We start from the raw sequence: 20,632 nt of genomic DNA on the forward strand, positions 1-20,632 counted from the left end.
GAATTCCTGTATAGATGCCCTGGGGGCATAAAACATAAACTCTACCCAAAAGGAGCATATGAAACAAAATAATACATATTACTAAGCAGTCTTCATACTTTTAGATTTCAAGATGATTTTGAAAGGCAATTACTCCCACTATTCTAATGCACTAAGAAAAGGCTGCTCATTGTCTTAACAGGAGTTGATAGGTGTATTATTAATCCATATAGAATACAAACCATAGGCAATGTCATATTATAACTACAAATACAACAACTCCTATTGTAAGGAGCATTGTCATGCATGAATTACACTTAGAAAATCAGTCTTTCTCTCTCCCTCTCCCTCTCCCTTTCTCTCTCTCTCTCTCTCTCTCTCTCTCTCTCTCTCTCTCTCTCTCTCTCTCTCTCTCTCTCCCCTCTCTCTCTCTCTCTCTTTCTCTCCTTTAATTAGCATTGTTTGCTAAGTGGTCTTTTTTTCCTGTTTATCTGTTCATTTATATTCTGTAGATATAATAGAGTGGTAAATTCTGGATGCAGTGATAAAATAAATCAGGTTCTCACAATCTAATGAGTAGAACTTGGAATTTAGAGAGAGCTCAAGTATCCCTGAGTCTGTGCACTAAGCTCTCCAGGAGATCTGGATCGGAGAAAAGGTAATCATAGTGCCCCACATAGATTGGTGCCGCCTACCTTGTAGGTTACCAGTGAGATCCACACATATGCCCTAAATAAGGAATGCCAAAATTAATTAAATACTGGCATAATAGGAAGCAGGCCAAGAACAGCATCTATGTGAGGGGCTAGTGTAAGTGAGAGATACAGATCCTATTCAACTGAGGGACAAGAGGATTTCAGGAAATTAAAATAAAATGTATTAAGGTAAATGGACATTTGGTTGCACTCTTCAAGCACTATCCGGAGCTCTCCTTTGCAGCAGCATGTGAGGGCCAAAAATTATTAGTTATAATTTTTTTATTTAACCTTAAGTTCTGGGATGCATATGCAGAATATGCAGGCTTGTTACATAGGTATAGATGTGCCATGGTGGTTTGCTGCACCTATCATTCTGTCATCTAGGTTTTAAACCTCGCATGAATTAGGTATTTGTCCTAATGATCTCCCTCCCCTAGTCCCCAACACCCTGACAGGTCTTGTTGTGTGATGTTCCCCTCCCTGTGTCAGTGTATTTTCTATAATAATAATATATATAAACACTGCGTTGTGGGCACTTTTATACTTTCCAAAATGTCTTCACACATATCAAATTTGACTCCCTTAACATCCTGTGAGACACAAATAATTACATATATAAATATATGTATTTAATTGTGTGTGTGTGTATCTATATATAATATATAATATATATATATATATTTTCATATGTCATGTTTAGAACACAGAAACCAGTCCAAGATGATATGTACTGCTCATGAAAACTAGAACTGAGACTCGAATTCTGGAGTAGTATTTATTTTTCATTATTGGTCACCGTAGTATAAATTAAACAAAGTGTTTCAGTAGGACAACATCTTAAATATGTATTAATGAGCCAATGTGCACCATAAGGAATGAAGTAGTCAAGTACAGAAGCTTGTAGTTCCAGTTGAGCTAGAACTAGAAAACACTGGATCCTCTTAGTGCAGGAACAAGATAACATTGTGATGTCTCAGCCAGATAATGTTTATTCTCAATCACCACTGGATAGATACACACATAGAGATGCTACTCAGATATTGGCTTATTTGGGGGCATGCAGTCCTGATCCTTGCATGTATTCAACTCATGAATCAAATCAAAATCAGAAAATACACTTTCTGTTAACTGCGTCATCATTATTTCCAGCCATATCCATACTTCTTGCTGTTCTATACTCCAAGCATTGTGTGGGATGGAAGTTTCATATATCCCCAAGTTAAAGCTTATCAAGGTGACATTGGTCATAGTACTACCCAGTAGCAGAGAAATGTTTTTTATAACGGGCTGCTTTTCCAAAGGTAAATGTGGCTCCTTCTACATCTTTGATCTTGAACCTTTACTTCTAAGGTCATTGTGTCAAAAAGACTGACTTGATCAATACATGTTTAGATTGTTTCTGGAGAAACTACCAAAATGGCTAATAAATGATCACTTCCATGTATTTATTCCCAAGATGTAATAAGAAGTAATCTGACAGAACTCTAATGATTGTTGTGTGAGAGAAACAAAGATGAATATCTCATTAGCACTTATGTTGTGAAGACAGTAGTTAATAAGAGAGAGACCTTGGAAGTTGGAAGGATTTTCATCAGTGGTTTAATAAGAAGAGAGCAGGGAGTTCACTGAGTTAATTTTGTAGCCAGCATAGCCTGCAGTGTTCTAAGTCAAAGGGATAAAAAGACAGAAAAAGATTCAATAATTTGCATTTTCTTTTTGTCACCAAAAAATTAGTTATGCATTTAGGGACAGAGACTGAGGGCATGGTATTTAAGGGCTTTAAAACAATAATTTAAGAAAAGATTTTCACAAATAAATAAAAAACTTTCTGGGTTAACTCCATTTCAAAATAACTGTAATTATGTCAATATTTGAATTTCTGTAATTGGATTTTTAAAATTTGAACTCTAGCATTAATTGTGCTCCCCTTTTAGTGTTATGTGATGTGCTGCCGTATCAAATGGTGCAGAAGCTGTGAATATGCACCTCCTGTCTGTGTGTGTTTCTTCAGGATGATTTTAATGGTTACTTATCTAAAATCCAGTACTCTATCTTTGCAACCTTTTCACTTATTTTAAGTTTATTTTATCACGTACCTTTGTAAATCACATCAAATTCATTAAAGAGCAAGATGGTTTTGGATGGATGGATGGAAGGATGGATGGATGGATGGATGGATGGATGGATGGATGGATGGATGAATGGATAGGTAGAAGTCATCTGGGATAACAGAAAAACAATCTACTGGGGGTCAAGATAATCTCATAGATTTGCCGTTAACTAGCAGTATAACTGTGGCCAATTAAAATTTTCTAGCTTCAGTTTCCCAACATGTAAAATGAAGAGCTTAGATTAATGGTCTTTAAGATCTGACTCAGTACAAGAAGATATATGACTGCTTAACTAAAACATGTTTTCATTCCCTAACATGGCAACAATGAAAGCTTGGATTTGGAGTCATGCTAGTTGAAATTATCCATCATGGGCATTTTACAATCATGAAGTCTGTTTTTATTTTGGCCTTTTACCAAAAAGGATTTTGATTTCAACTTGTGTGACTAATTAATCTATTAATTAAGCCATCAATCCATTAATAGGACTGGATATTCATGTTGATACAGCTAGAACCCTACTTTTCATTTCAACCTGTGTGACTAATCCATAATAGGACTAGATATGCATATTGATACAGCTAGAAGCCTAAATTTACATTTGTAAACATCTTTCAGTATTTACTTAATTTGGAAATGGCCAAAATTATTTCAGAAGGTGCTTTGTCCGAAAGCGAAACAAAGAGATGAGAAACACAGTCGATCACTCACTCAGTACCTCTACTCCATTACCAGCAGTCTTTGGAGGTCTCACATTCCCAAATTCTAATTAGTGAGAATTCAGAAAAACAGACTGTTCCATGGCTTCCTGAAAGTTTAAACTTCATATTAATTTATTTTGCCAGTCCTCCTACATTGCCTTGGCTAAAAATGGAAATGCAATATGAGCATAGAAGTCATCAGTAGCATAAAGAAATAGTAAAAAGCGTATTTTTAAACATAAATTTAATTTCAAGTTCCCTAATGGCAGGTTTCTTATTTGTAGGTTTTCTATTTTTAATAAGATTGCTAAAATGATGTTATTTTTTGATTACTCAAAAATTCAAGTCTTATTATTTTGCCCATAATTTAATTAAAGTATATTTCTATGACATTATTTCCACATTCCTATATTTTCCTTTGAGTTTTGCCTGTTGGGAGAACCAGTATCAAGTGTACATAAAAATGAACGTTAGATTGAGTAAGACGTGATTTCTTTACCATGGCAGAGTTCTTATACTCAAACCCACTGTAATGGTTCTGGAACCATTGCATACATTTTAAACAGCTGAAAAAAATTTGAAGAAAATTGAATGGCTTTCAAGTCTGCCTTTTTCCCAAGCAGACAGCTGATTTATGGTCACTTTTTGTAATAGCCTAGGGCATCAATTGGGAAAGAACATTAAAGAAATGTGAAAGTGGCTGTTTTCAGGGATATTTGAGCTTTGCTCTACATATTCATGAAAGCCAATGTTCACACATTCAAATTGGGTAGATGAGTGTACAGATGAGTACTTTTTTAGCAGACACTTAACTATAACACTCTGAATGATAGTACCTCCATCTACATTCCAGATAAGGATGCTATTGGTGAATTGTAAATGAAGTAATGGATATGGGAACATTGTTACCTTCGGAGAAAAATAAGCTATTTGAATTTACTTCGTTGTTATTTGTATTAAAGAGTTATCTGTTCATTTGCCTCAGAACAGAGAGGAAACAATAAATTATTTGCATGTCAGAACCATAATTTATACCTTGATATGTACTGGGCATATTTTATGCCTATCAGAAAATGCTATGCATAGGTGAGGTGCTTCGTATTCATTGTTGAGTAATTGGGCCTCACTATCTTTGTTATTCATGTGCTGGAGGTAAAATTCATCCTCCACATATTGGATCTCAGTTTATTATTTTTATGTTTATTAAATAGTGTGCCATGAAATTGAAATCTTTATGATGTCAATCGAGGCAACTTCATTGAGACAGTGGAGACAAGAATAAGATCTAGGCAGCCTCTAAATTCCTCTTGTACCTTAATAGGATTGTTGATTAACTGAAATTGCCAATTTGATATATTTCTTTACTGATTTGATTTAATCAAATAGACTACAATTTGGGAATCATACCTATATACACATTACAAGTGGCTTATTTTCTGCAGGTTTTCCTTCTGGTGAGAATTATGACTTCCCTTACCTTCTAGAAAATTCTTGCTCCATAGGTTATCAGTACAATGGGTTGGACCTGACTTGGGAATTTGTGATACTAATCCTGAATCCTGTTAATTTTTTTTTTCAAGGAACCTCACCTAGTGATAAATATTTTCTGGAGAAACTGTTAAATTCAGTCATGAAAACCACACTTGAGAGCTCTCTCTTTTCCAAAGCAGCTTTACATATAGAAAAGTATCAGCAAGAACAAGTGCCCATCAGTTAACCAAAGACATCATATTTCAGCTAGCACTGTCCTCGACCCAGTAATCAATTCAGTCTAAATATCAGTCACAACAGTTAAATATTAGGCTAAATAATGTTATACAATGCTTATGTCATTGTTTGAGGCAATTTTTTTGGTTTTATATTTAGATATATAGCAGGATACATTATTGCTGTTTAGAAATAAAGTTTCAATTAAAATTTTAGAATAAATCAAGGGTTCATTTGTGGGCATCATAGACTGACAATGAATATCCTATTTTACAATTGGAAATTGCTCTTTTCCTTACAAAACAGGTTTGTCTTAATAGTATAGCTTTCTCTAAATGTCTTCATTGGAATATATTAGTCTTCAGGAAAGCAGTTTATCATAAGGAATAAAGTCTTGGAATGCTATTCTTAGCAGGGATATAATATTACATACTGGATTTATTCCTGCTTTCCTTGTATATTTTTACCACACAGATATTCAATTAGGCTGTACTTTTAAAAGTGACAGCAAATGCATATACAGAAAATTCCACCATTAATGATGTTGAAAAATAAAAGGCTTCCTGTAAGTGAGGAAAAAATAACAAAACTCCATCTGTGTTTCTCTAAATTCCAGCCAACCAAATGCTCCCTCTTTTTAATATCCCTGAGTATTAAATCAATTGGTCTACCTTCTTACCAAGCATTAAGAACATTATTTTGCCCCCATCCTGATGACGTATTTCTCAAACCCGATAAAATATTTGTGTTCAAATATAAAAAAGGATGGATTAAGTTTTAGAGCATTTATTTCTTGAATTCTGTTCAAATCATTTTCTTCTTAAAAGTATAGAGGCCTAAATTTTAGCGCACATTTTAAACAAGAAGAGATGCTTACCATGTGCATGTATAGACCAGTCTGAATTAAGGAAGATCAGCATAGCACTTTCACCTGTGGGTGGTTAAATGCACAGTTAGAGACACTCATCTAAATGGACTGTTATGTAAAGCTAATGCTTCCGCTTGATCATGCTTCTATCTTTTTCAGCAGGTTGTCTCTTTTCTCAAAAAGGTTGTAAACATCAGGAAAAATACTAAAGAATAGAATTGATTAATGTGACATATTTGAGTTTCTTTCTACCACTCTCTCAACAGCAAGTCATAGAGAGGCAGCTCCAAACACAGTGAATTAAATTTAAATTACACAGCTTTGGCTAGAAAATTGTGCAGGTAATTTAGCTTCTAAAGTGAAATTTGATTTTTTCCCCTACACTTGAGCCACTTCCTGATTTTTCATACTGTGATGATGATTTTTGCCAAGCCATCTATTGATTTGAGGTCTTTTATTCTCAACATTGTTGCTGGTTTTTTAATTTCTGGAGGAAAAACATATATGAAAATCAAGAATGTATTTCATTATACCAGGGAAATTATATTAAAAAGTAAAATACAGTTTTACAAAAAAGTCACATTTGTAGTTATTTTTTTCTACTATAAGAGGGCTACAGGAAGTACCACTGTATGACATCTTTTGTTATTTTAGGAATTGTGTTTTGCAGAAGGTAACACTGAGAACATTCTCACACTTTCTGGTTAGTGTAGAATTGTTCCAAAAGAAAATAAGTCAACTTTTAAAACAAAGCTTAACTTGTATTGCCTAAATAATTTAGTCTGCGTGAAACACTACCCACTGAGTCACACAGTTGTAGCCCATGAATTTTTTTAAGAAGCGTTTTTTTTAAGTTTTTATTTGATGTTTGCCTTCTAAAAGGTCAGAGTTTGAACCTAGACAGTAAAAGATGGTACTTAGTTCAACAAAATACCAATATAGCTACTGTATTTTGATACAAATTTTAACGTGAGACCTCAAGTTAAGAATAATTCATAGGTACAAGTTTCAGTTTAATATCTATAATTATATTATTTATAAATATAGTGCAAAAACATTAAATTGGTGTTACATTCATGAAATATTGAAGAAAATGTTGATAATAATATTGAAAGTTTTAATAAACATTTACAGTGCTGTCTCCTTCTACGTACTTTTCATGTACTAATTTAATCCTTGTAACAATAGATACTATTATGCTGTCCACTTTTTAGGAGAAAAATAAGACACAGAACTGTTTTTAAATGTTTTGAGCAGGGGTTCTCAACTTTGGCATTATTGACATTTCAGGTTAGATCATTCTTTGTTGTCTTCAAACTGTCATGTGTATTTTATAATATTTAGGCATTGTGTGGTAGCTCATTCCTGTAATCCCAGCACTCCTGGAGGCTGAGGTAGGAGTATTGTTTGAGGCTAAGCGTTCTAGATATGCCTGGGCAACACAGTGAGACTGAGTTGAGACCTTGCTTGAAGAAGAAGAAGAGGAAGAAGAAGGGGAAGGGGAAGGGGAAGAGGAAGAGAAAGAGGAGGAAGAGGAGGAGGAGTAAGAAGAGGAGGAGGAAGAGGCGGAGAAAAAAAGGAGGAGGGGGAGGAGAAGGAGGAGAGAAAATAATACTTAGCAGTCAAAAATAGGAAACGACAGTAGTAGACTTCACGATTCCAACTGTGACAACCTGAAATATTTCCACACATTACCAAATGTCCCTCCAGGTGGAGGAAGGAAAAGGTGGCAATATCACTGCTAATGTGAGAGCCATTGGCTTAAAGAATTTATTTACATCCTCCTACCTCTAATGAGAATAAAACACCAATAGGAACAACAACACAATATTGATTTCATCAATATATTTAACATTCCTTAAAGAAAATGATAAATTTTCTGTAGCCTTGAAATTAATTTGAAATTGAGAATAAAAGTAGCTTTCCACTAGAATGTTGGTCCCAGGAAAAAAAAAAAAGAAAAGAAAAGAAAAAAAGCTGATTGTCTCCTCTGGAGTGAATTGGAGCAATTGACTGGCAAGACTACATAATTCAATAACTTGTCATTATCAAGTCTGTTTGTATATTACCCAGCAAGATTTTGTTGTGCCAAAAGGAGAATGGGTCTTTGCTTTTAAAGCTTTCTCTTTAAAAAGATACCTACGTGATTATCATGCCAATTGCTAACGATCTTCACTGACATTAAGAGTTACATTGAGGCCTCTGTTGTATTCCATTGGTTTATATATCTGTTTTGGTATCAGTACCATGCTGTTTTGGTTACTGTAGCCTTGTAGTATAGTTTGAAGTCAGGTAGCATGATGCCTCCAGCCTTGTTCTTTTTGCTTAGGATTGGCTTGGCTATATGAACTCTTCCTTGGTTCCATATGAAATTTAAATGGTTTTTTTCTAATTCTTTGAAGACCAGCTGATCTTTGGCAAACCTGACAAAAACAAGCAATGGGGAAAGGATTCCCTATTTAATAAATGCTGTTGGGAAAACTGGCTAGCCATATGTAGAAAACTGAAACTGAACCCCTTCCTTACACCTTATCCAAAAATTTACTCAAGATGGATTAAAGACTTAAACATAAGACCTAAAACCATAGAAAACCCTAGAAGAAAACCTAGGCAATACCATTTAGGACACAGGCATGGGCAAAGACTTGATGACTAAAACACAAAAAGCAATGGCAACAAAAGCCAAAATTGACAAATGGGATCTAATTAAAGAGATTCTGCACAGCAAAAGAAACTATCATCAGAGTGAACAGGCAACCTACAGAATGGGAGGAAATTGTTGCAATCCATCCATCTGACAAAAGGCTAATATCCAGAATCTACAAGGAACTTAAACAAATTTACAAGAAATAACCAACCCCATCAAAAAGTGGGTGAAGGATATAAACAGACACTTCTCAAAAGAAGACATTTATGCGACCAACAAACATATGAAAAAAAAACCTCATCATCACTGGTCATTAGAGAAATGCAAATCAAAATGACAATGAGATACCATTTCATGCCGTTTAAAATGGCGATCATTGAAAAATCAGGAAGCAACAGATGCTGGAGGTTGTGTAGAAATAGGAATGCTATTACACTGTTGGTGGGAGTGTAAATTAGTTCAACCATTGTGGAAGACAGTGTGGTGATTCCTCAAGGATCTAGAACCAGAAATACCATTTGACCCAGCAATCCCATTACTGGGTATATACCCAAAGGATTATAAATCATTCTACTATAAAGATACATGTACATGCATATTTATTGCAGCACTATTCACAATAGCAAAGACTTGGAACAAACTCAAATGCCCATCAGTGACAGACTGGATATAGAAAATGTGGCACATATACACCATGGAATACTATGCAGTCATAAAAAGGATGGGTTCATGTCCCTTGCAGGGACATGGATAAAGCTGGAAACCATCATTCTCAGCAAACTAACACAGGAACAGAAAACCAAACACTCCATGTTCTCACTCATAAGTGGGAGTTGAACAATGAGAACACATGGACACAGGGAGGGGAACATCACATACTGGGGCCTGTCAGAGGGTGGGGGTCTAGGGGAGGTATAGCATTAGGAGAAATACCTAAGGTAGATGATGGGTTGATGGGTGCAGCAAACCACCATGGCACGTGTATACCTATATAACAAACCTGCATATTCTGCACATGTATCCCAGAACTTAAAGTATAATAAAAAAAAAAAAAAAAAGAGAGAAAGCCCACAAATTATCAAATATCAGGAATGAAAGGGGAGTTTGCACTGCAAATGCCACAAACATTGAAGAATAAAAAGTTAGAATATTATGAATAATTTTGTCAATAAATTCAACAATTAAAAAAAAAAAGACTTACACTTCCCGGAAAACCAGTATTTTTAACTTCCCTTTCTAAAATAGCAGCAGCAAAATGCATAAATCCAGAAACTCTCCCAATTGTCTCAGAAGAATTAAGAGCAGAGTAACATGAAACCATCTAAAATGCTATTTAAAGGTTTCTGTTTATTTAAAGTTATATTGTAAAACATTTGCATCTGAACAAACTCTTTGTTCTTAAAGACCCTGCACCTGAAAGATTTTTAAGCCTAATACTTTCTATAAAAGTACATCACCCCTTGTCTCCATTTTTCAAAATGCCACAACTTTCTTAAAAATTATTCAGTTATGCCGGGCGCGGTGGCTCAAGCCTGTAATCCCAGCACTTTGGGAGGCCGAGACGGGCGGATCACGAGGTCAGGAGATCGAGACCATCTGGCTAACACGGTGAAACCCCTTCTCTAGTAAAAAATACAAAAAAAATTAGCCGGGCGAGGTGGCGGGCGCCTGTAGTCCCAGCTACTCGGGAGGCTGAGGCAGGAGAATGGCGTGAACCCGGGAGGCGGAGCTTGCAGTGAGCTGAGATCTGGCCACAGCACTCCAGCCTGGGCGGCAGAGCGAGACTCTGTCTCAAAAAAAAAAAAAAAAAATTATTCAGTTATACTTTAATCTGTGACAATATTAGGTGCTCCTTTAATATTAGGTGCTCATATCATATTTTTGCTTTATCTTTGAAGACCTTTATTGTTTTCTATATTATTTTAATTCCACCTTTAAATGAGAACTGTATCAATGTTGCAGTTCTGAGTATTGTTCGAACAATTCTGATCTCTTTAGTCCTTAGTAGATGTAATGAGATATTTTTATTTATTTGTATACATTGGAATCTCTGTTTTACCTTAGCACAGCCAACTCTGATATAAGCCTTTACAAATTCCATGCAGTATGTATGCTGAATTTACTGCAGCTTGTAAGCAGCAATAAAGAACAACCTTTCGTGCTTGTCAATGTGTTGATTATGTGACTAACTGCTAGGATTTACACACTCTGCTTTTTATTACAGTGATAGTTATCTTTTTTGCTATAAGCGCAGTGAAGCAACTAGAATGTCACAGAGAAAACTGTCACCTCTTCCCCTCCCCCACTTTGAATACACTTTTCATTTATTATGAAACCATAATGATGAAAGGGATGATGGGGAAGAAATACCTGCTATCTAAACATTACAAAAATGAGCTTCAAGTGTGAAATCATAATGAAAATGGAAAAGTCTTAAATGGATTGTATTTCCTTGCCTTTGTGCACCAATGAAAGAGCTATCTAATTCTCTACTTAATCTGTGTTTCCTACAATAACAAACTATATCTCAAAGATTCATCAAACTCTACGTAGTCATGAATGTAAAAGGTTATGGCTATTCTGCTTTTAGGAAGCCAAGCACAAGTACTACATAAAGACCACTGATGCATACGTTGTAGCTCTCCAGGCTGTAATACATTTCAAATCATCTGTTTCTGCCAGATTGTTTTAAACCTCTGTATGATACTGTATGCAGCTTCTATCTGCATTTGAGTGGATGGGTATCAACAAGTTGGCTGTCACCATTTCTACGTCCTCATGTAAACTAAGGTGTAATCAAGTTTTCACAAATAGGCAGTTACTTCTATGAAGGATCTAAAATTTAAACTCTGTGTCTTTAGAAAGGGAAATGGTGAATTTGGTTTCTTGATAAACAAGGTGTGTTTCACTTGTTAATGAGACAAAGATGAGAGAGTCTGTTAGGACTCTTTAAATTAATCCACTGAATGTGTTTCTTTTGCAGACCACAGATGACATCCTTGTGGCCTCAGCAGAGTGTCCCAGCGATGATGAGGACATTGACCCCTGTGAGCCGAGCTCAGGTGGGTTAGGTTAGTCGACTTTTTTTCTTACTTCCTTGGCTTTACTGTGAATCTTTGTTGCATGTTATATTCCTTAGAAGGGCCTTACATTCGTGTCTAGAAGGCTACTCTCCTAGGTAATCAACCTTACAATGGTTGATTGTAAGATGAGGACTCTTACTTTTTACATAAATTTTTCTACATTTATTGAAAAAAATTAAAAACAAAACACACCAAGATTATGTATTTCAGAAAAAGCAGTGGGTGTAGCACACAAGGCTGCTACCTTACTGTTCACTTTCCATTAGCTCAGAACATAATTTTTGTGTGGAACAGTATAATGAGCTTTCCCTTGGGTCACTCATAGCAAAATTATAAAGCTAAAACATTGCAGCACATTGTGCAAAATTATCTGACCTTTCTGCTGACAAAAAGTCCCCACCACTCACTCTGCCAGCAAATTACCTTAAGTGATATATTTCTCAATTTTGGAAGTGAGAGTATTATGGCAGTAGTAAAACAAACAGCAGGTAGAGTCCTTGATATATTTAATAGAGAAATATTTGAGTCTTGCCATGTTTCCCTAAAATTCAAGCTGAAGCATTTTACTTCCTTTTTTTTTTTTTTTTTTTGAGGCGGAGTCTCGCTCTGTCGCCCGGACTGGAGTGCAGTGGCCAGATCTCGGCTCACTGCAAGCTCCGCCTCCTGGGTTTACGCCATTCTCCTGCCTCAGCCTCCCGAGTAGCTGGGACTACAGGCGCCCGCCACCTCGCCCGGCTAGTTTTTTTTTTTTTTGTATTTTTAGTAGAGACGGGGTTTCACCGTGTTAGCCAGGATGGTCTCGATTTCCTGACCTCGTGATCCGCCCGTCTCGGCCTCCCAAAGTGCTGGGATTACAGGCTTGAGCCACCGCGTCCGGCCGCATTTTACTTCTTTATGATATGTTTGCATCTTCTGATGTGACTAACACATAAATAATATTACCATACAGCCCTTATACCATTAAGTGGTGGCTGTAGACCCTGAAAAATAAATGAAGCAGAGCCTAGATTTGACTCCAGATATTCATAATCTCAAGTGTTAGGCTCATTTCCATTAGTTTTGTTTTGTTTTGTTTTGCTTTTGTAAAGCAGTATTTAAATCCAATAATATTCTTTGCTGGCCATAGTGGCTCACACCTGTAAACCCAGTGCTTTGTGAACCTGTCAGGCAGATCACTTGAGGTCAGGAGTTCGAGACCAGCCTGACCAACATACCGAAACCCCGTCCCTGCCAAAAATACAAAAATTAGCCAGGGGTAGTGGTGTGCACTTGTAATCCCAGCTACTGGGGAGGCTGAGGCATGAGAATCACTTGAATTTTGGAGGCAGAGGTTGCAGTCAGCCAAGATCACACCACTGCACTTCAGTCTGGGTGACAGAGTGAGACTTTGTCTCAAAATAGTAATAATAATAATAATAATAATAATAATAATAATAATAATAATGTTTGCATTAACAAAATCAGTGAGGTGGATATGGACTAGCCACTGTCTGCGAGTGGTGTCTATTGACGTCACCTGGAATCCCAGGAGAATTTCATGTCACAAGAAAGCAATGAATTTGCATTCTTGTGAAGAATACATTTTAGAGTAAATTTTTAGAGTAAATCTGCTCTTTAGAGTAAATTGGGATATGTATCGTGCATCTCGTTTTGAATATTTGAAGATCACTTCCCCCACTGATTGTAACTACTGACTCTAGCGCTTAGAGAGCAGCTGCTGAGTGCCAGGGAGAGGGAGGAGCTCTGCAGTCACCTTGCAACAGGAGAGGGCATGGGAGACCAGGCTGGGTATGCTCTGGTCCTCTTTCCTCCAGGCTGCACAGTGCCAGTCAGGATTCTCAGCCCCCAGAAACATCTGTCATTCACAATGATCAGCTCTCTCATGATCATCCATTACATTCTCCCAGCTCATTGACCTCTGCAATCATTCCCTCTTGGTTGTCGTGACAGATATAGTCACATCATGGCACTATCCCAGGCCCCTTTACTACAATCTTGCCTTTGTTTTCATTGGTATGCTTAATCTCTCTGTTAGTTAGCAACAACAACAACAAAAAAAGAAAATCATTGCTATTACTTTTCTGTCATTATATCAGTCCCATCTCTCTGCCTTTTCCCACCCTCAAATTTCCCTTCCCCATTTCTTCTCTGCTCACATGTCCAACCTTCCTGGTGTTAATCCTTCATACGAGGACATTCTTTTTTCTAGCTCTTCTCTGAGATCCTCTAGCATGATTTGTCCATGTAACAAAGTCTGGTCTTTGTATATTGGGGTGTGTGTTATGTATAGTTGATTTTGTTTTCCCAATTACTGTTTTCTTGAGGTTAGTCCATTTTTTCAGTATTTTACACAGTATTAATACAGTGATGAAAACTGTTGAAGTTCTTACTAATTACAGGTCTTGCTGAATCCCTCTTTTACTGTCTAAGTATAGGCTATCATACCCTTCTTGCAGAATCCTTACCTTGAGTACCTAGTGAATCACAGTAACTAATTGCACTTACAATTGTCACTTTTTCTTCTTGAGCTCAGCTGAATGATCCAGTTCTTTGAGCCATTGCTTATAGGTCTGATTAACCATTCCTTATAGACTGGTTTACTGCCTTTTGCTCTGGTGACACTAGACCTAAGAACAAGATAGTGGAGGAAGAAGATAGAGGAGAGGAGAGAAAAGGGGGATGGGGTAACCCTTTTGCCATCATCTTCTCCTTGTTCACCTGAATTTTGTCTGCTTTGTTAAATATCTAACACAATGGAAAGTGAGTAGCAGCTTATTAATTGCCATACTCCAGGGAATCTTTCTGCCTTTGTTTTAACTGTTTCTTCTCTTTCCACATGTCCCTCCGTGTGCCTCCTCACTCTTCAGTTTTCAATTCATCAGTTCCTGTTAAAGCAAGAACTTCAGATTATTCTGTGATAATGGGATCATTCACTGTAAACCTGTCCTGTGATCTTATCTCGCCTGGTCTTGATAATGTATGCCATGAATCATCTCTTTCAATTTCTGATGTTAAATCTCTTTCTACATTAGCTTTTTCTGTCCAACTCCCTATTATTTTTTTTTCAAGTCTGTCTTTCATGCTTCATATGGAGGTGACTCTTTTGGCAGAAATTGGTTCTATTTATGTGATAGCTTCTAATGAAATTCTTAGTTTATATGATGTTTTTCTATTTTTCCAACTTTTTTCTTGGAATAGGGGTTGCATTTTTCTGTTTGTTTTTGTTTTGAATCCTAAATCTGAATAATGTTTCATCATAGGCTGCCACTCCTGCAGGTCATTGTTTCCTAATGTACTGGTTTTCTTAAATCTCTTTTTCCTGCTTGCGATTCATCTTGAATGCAAATGTAAAATATTAGACAATAATTATAGCTGCTGCTGTTATTAGACATTGGATAATTGTAACTGCTATTAGATGTTAGAAACATCTTAATAAAAATTATTTTGCATATTAGGCTGTATTTTGGGATAGTGGCTTTTTATAAAACTAACATATTGAGGTAAATATTCTGAAACAGACATATCTTCTATGCACATTTGCTAGTCCTTGGGCAAGTGAAAGCAAATCTTTGTAAGGAGATGCACCATTACCTTTATAGCTGTGTTGCCCAAATCTTCTGGGTACCTCACTTTCCCTAAGTATTTACTCATGAGTTTTCTAATCACTCTGACCCTCCCCCACCTTCAAAAAATGGCTTTTTCTCTGAAAATGTGCTATGTTCCTTATTTAGGTAACTTCCTAAAGCTGTTAGTGGAAGAAATAGGAAAAATCTAGCATCATCTTGAGTACTAGTAAATTGTTCCTTTTATCAAATATTTGATAAATTGGAATTACCTGTGGTTCCACGCAGAACTCTTAATGAACAGGGAAGTTTTATATTTGGTGGGTTGTCAGCTTCATCATTGATCAATTATTGAGTGTCACTATATACCCACTGCTCTGCTAAGCTCTGGGAGCAAAAATAGAGAGTTTATGCCTTCAGTTCTATATTAATTAATATATTGAAGGCATTTATTGCAATGTCTGACCTGAAGTAGAACATAAATGGTGGCTTTTCCCCCCAATTCAGTTATACAAAAGAAATTCCAAGCTATTTTCCCTTTTACATATTGTTGTTACTTTTCCTGGCTGAAAATTGGTGGGCCACTGATGAAACTACTCAGGCCTCCTGATGGGAACTGTACGTGTTAAAACTAGATTAGGGTCAACCTCCTGGGTGGGAACACATGGAACTCAATTATACTTGATTTCAGCCACACTGTCCTGCACAGTTAGCATAGGATGATAACTTCACATTGATATAATTAGTTTCAGAATACAAAAGGATGGCTTCAGAATATGAAATATTGGCGATGTGATTAAGGAGGGCTAACTGAACCCCAGCTCTTAGTGAACAGGTAGAAATCTGAGCCAGCTATTGGTAACAAGGTCACAGGTCACTATTGTCCTAAACTGCCCAGTTTAAGAAGCCTAGACACATGAGAGATAACATTTTTTTTCATAATTTTTCTCACAAAACATTTACACCTTCTGTGATTTTTTTTTCTCAGCCTAGATATATGATTGCTGGAGTTAATATATGAAAAGTGTGTTATAGAAAAATGTTTTGCTCAAAATAAGTGTTATATGAGTGTTTGCTGTTATTACTATTTTTACACACACACACACACACACACACACATATTTTCCAAGACTTCGTTTTTCACATGAATCAAAGTTTTTGTAAAACATGTCTTTGATTTTTACACTTTAGATCCACTTAGTAAATTGACAAAATGGCAACACTGCAAAACCACTTAAGTTCCAAGAAGGTCTTTAATCATGTCAGTATCTCTTAGTTTGGGGGCCCTCTTCTAAATAGAACCCTTTCTCAAAACTCCTGAAGAAGTTTGTAAAAGGTGAGTTTTGTGTTGATATTCAGAATCCTAAATGAAGATAATGACCCTCTTTGCTGTAGGAGGTCCCTAATAAATTACTCTAATTTATCATTTGTTGCAAAGGGAACCGGACCTGCTTCCTGTTTTCTGGGAGCCCTGTTTAGGAAGGACAATTTCCTGTTAGATTTACAGTGCTAAGAATAATATGTCAATTCTCTATGAGTGGTTAAGGGATGGGTAGCTAATGGGATATTAGCCACTTTCAAATCAATTAAACCTTTGTCAAACTAGGAAAAGAAAAACTCCATTGAATAATAAAATATCTCATTAGTCATAGGGAAAAAGAAAAGCATCGCCCATTTTTGTGGCATCTCTTTAGCTGGAACACAAGAGGTGAGGTCATCAGTACAACCACTCAAAAGACAACTGTTGATTGCCTATCAGAGGAATCGTGTTGATCAAGGTTCAGATTATATAAGCAATGATGAATAACAATAATAACTAGTATTTGGTGAAGATTTATTCTGTGTTCTTAGTCCTTTACAAACATTATTCCATGTCATTATTTTATGAAACTATGAAGCATTTTCATAGCTAAAGAGGTTCAGAGATATTAAGTCATGTCATGCAGTATGAGAGAGCAGGTGTATTCTCTAGTTAAGAAGAGGTGGGCTTATAATTTCTTGGAATGCAGAAGGTTTTTCCTCTAAAATTCAGGCACCTCACAAATATAGAATCGATTTTTCAAGAGTTCATTTAAATAATTTCATGTCATATTCTTTACATGTATTACTATTCATTAAGCTAAATTTGTTGCAATTACCATGCAATTTGAGTGGTTTTTCAGTGTGCTGTTTTGAGAAAAGATCAAGGGATTTCTATTGAATTGATATCATTAACCACATTAGGAATAAAGATATGTATATTGAACAAGGTGCATCTTTTCATTAAATAAGTATCACGATCATTTAAAGGACTATCCTGCTAGATCATATTTTTCGAGCTTGATTAGAAAATAATTTTGTTCTGCGTTTAAATGTGTGTTATTTATTATGTAATTATTCAAAAGTGACTTTAATTAGCCCATAATAGGCAACACGTTGCTATCAAAATGGAGGATTTTGAGCTGCAGCCAGAAAAATAGTGGCAATGAGTGTTCCATTTGAGGGAACATCTGGAGCATCTTCTGAGTACCAGGCCAGAGTCAGTGCTGAGGGCCCAGCTCATCATTTAGGTACAGGATGGGGCCGGTGGAGTTGGAAACTGATGTGCTAGCTAGGTTTCAGGGTGCAACATGCTGGTGTAGGAAATGTTTTTTTCCATATATAGTTAATTCTTCAGAACACTGGAGTAAAAATAAATGGTACATGGTTAAAGTAGAAGAGAGTTATCACATGTCATTTTTACTCACTTTCCCCCTGCTTTTCTAAAGGCAGTAATGTCAGATTAAAAATTACATTGAACAAAGTTAAACAGGCAAGGAAGATTTAGTCAAGGCTATCGCAATAGGGGAGGTGGGCCAGAGTTCAGCCTGAGCACAACTCACTGAAAACAAACAAACAAGAAGGATGGAGAATATTTAATTGCTAGGATGGATGGATTTGGGACCAAGTGTGCTTGCAAATGGGCTTCACCCAAAGGAAATGTAAACAAAGTATCTCATGTTTTCATGACGGGGGTAGTTTAACAATTTGGAGCAAGGAGCCCACTGAAGTTAGGCTTCTACCCTTCCCACAGAAATTAGGAGATAGGGGTGCTATCTTCTTTGATGTTTATATTACAAAGAGATGGCTCCCAAGTCCTGCATATTTACACATCAAAGGGACAGATAAAGTATTTGAAATTACAAATGCCCTAAGAAATGGAAGGCCAGGGGACCAGAGGCAGGAAGAAGCCTATCTTTGTTTGGTTAAGTGGAGATCAACTTTCCCAGCAACCAGTTTTTATTAAACAAAATTAGTTTCTACCAGGAGTCCAGCAAGAAACAAAATCACGAGCAAAAGGTATTTTGTGTGTGTGTGTGTGTGTATGTGTGTGCATATGCATGTGTCTTTTTGTTTTGTTTTGTTTTTTAAAATATAGCAATTTTATTTAATTGAACTATTTTTACCCTTTTGTGAGGTTTGGACTTTTTTTTTTTTTTTTTTTTTTTTTTTAACAATGGTTGTCACACTTTAGAAAAGCTCTTAACAACATGTTAAAAGAATTGTGACATGCCACCAGAAATGAATATTACTTATGGCCAGGACTTTGTAATTATATAGAACTAGTTTGAGATGCAGCCCTTTCCTGATCTTGGGAAAGTTACTTAGTAGTTTTGATGCTCAGTTTCCTTGTCTGTAAAATGGGGGAAAATAGGGTTAATTATGGGATTGGAAAAAGAGGATTCATACATAATGCTTGGCAGAGTGTCTGGCACATACCACATACTAAGGGTTTAACAAATAATTATGACACATCCAATGATAGGTGAAGGACCTACTGCTACTAGCATTGGTTGTGTGCCAATGGAGGCAGTATTCTGCCTTATAGTGAGGTCATTCATAAGGCATTGAGCATTTGATCAAAGTAAAAAATCAGCAGCACAGTCTCTTTAGGCATTAGAGAGAATGGGCTCTATTAAAATGTCTTAACTAACATATGATTGGCCACTTAAAAATAATTACTTAGCATATAAGTGAGTTTGCTAAGGGAGATTAAGCATTTACCTGAAGTCTGTAAAAAATAGATGGCTGCTAATACAGAAACCTACTACAATAAGAAACAGAAAACTCTGTTCAGTAATGAGTATAGCATAAGTTTTTAGGCAGCCTGTATGTATCCAGCCTTAGAGCATTAATAAACAGTTTCACATCGCAATTTCTTGTTGGAAGATGGCTAAAATGTAAGAGCCTTTTAACAGTATGGCACATGTCCTGTTGAGCTTTGGAAGAAGACAACAAGATGCACATCCATGCTCTGAAATATTTAACCACCTTGAAGGGAGGAGTGTAGCACAGGTTTAGAAAAAATATAAGGTAGTTTATCTCTTACAAAAACATGAAATCCAGGAAGGATAAAGTCAGGTTTTCTTGTAATTTGTTTCAAATACCTGTTTTGATAATGAAATTGGCTTCCTGTGGCGTTTTCTTGGTACCTCATTAATTACATTTGCTCAGATGACATCAGAGGTAAGCCAGCATATTCTGAATTCCAATCTACAGGACATGCTGCCTCCATGAGGAGCCAATATGCTTCCACTGTTGGCGCATATGCTCCACGGAGCAGCAAATGCTACATTTGGCTTTAGCCTTCAGCTCTCATCTCAACACAGTAACTTGTCGATTAGATCACTCTCATCATGAGTTGCTCCTTACTCATAAACCAAATGTTATAAGAAGCCTGGCACTGACAATATAATAGCAAAGACCGGAATACTTTATTAATTTTCCAGGTTAAAAACGGTGTATTAAAGATGCCAGTACAGCCAGAGGCCATTAATTACACTAAAAAAAAAAAAAAAAAAAAATATAGGAGAAAGAAAAATACTGATGTTCTCACATCTAAGGACACCTAAAATATTTTGTTTCATTGAGTAAACTTGAGAAATCCCAATGCCTGTGTTCAAATCTCAATTCGGCCACCTACTGTGTAATTAGAGGCAAATCATTGAATCTCTGTGTACTCAACTTTTTACATCTGCAAAGTGAAAGGAATAGTGTTCAATACTCATGACATTGGTGTACTGATAAAAATGAGACAATGCATCTAAAGCACTTAACATAGTCTAAGCTTTGATAATATAAATTAGCTTTTATTAGTAGTACCAGCAAATTAACTAAATAGTAAACCATATCATAAATGGAAATATCCCCAAACAAGAAAAGGAAATGTTACTGATGGATACTTTAGCATCTAGCAAGTTTTTCAAAGTATTTCTAAATTATATCAGCATAAAACTTTTCTCAGTAGCTACTAAGA

General features: G+C 36.2%; 1 protein-coding gene across 2 annotated transcripts in view; it reads left to right on the plus strand.

The window, feature by feature from the left end:
- The window catches only part of NRXN1 (neurexin 1), a 57,112-nt gene that overhangs the window by 20,370 nt on the left and 16,110 nt on the right, over positions 1-20,632 (plus strand). The window contains exon 2 of one of the 2 annotated variants that reach the window (XM_030920464.1): positions 11,695-11,782. In XM_030920464.1, the coding sequence (XP_030776324.1) occupies positions 11,695-11,782 (88 nt within the window). The remainder of the gene's footprint in view (positions 1-11,694; positions 11,783-20,632) is intronic. The other variant, XM_030920465.1, reaches the window with a different exon arrangement.

The sequence above is a fragment of the Rhinopithecus roxellana genome, chromosome 17 (genome assembly GCF_007565055.1).
Source record: "Rhinopithecus roxellana isolate Shanxi Qingling chromosome 17, ASM756505v1, whole genome shotgun sequence".
Classification (NCBI taxonomy): Eukaryota; Metazoa; Chordata; class Mammalia; order Primates; family Cercopithecidae; genus Rhinopithecus; species Rhinopithecus roxellana.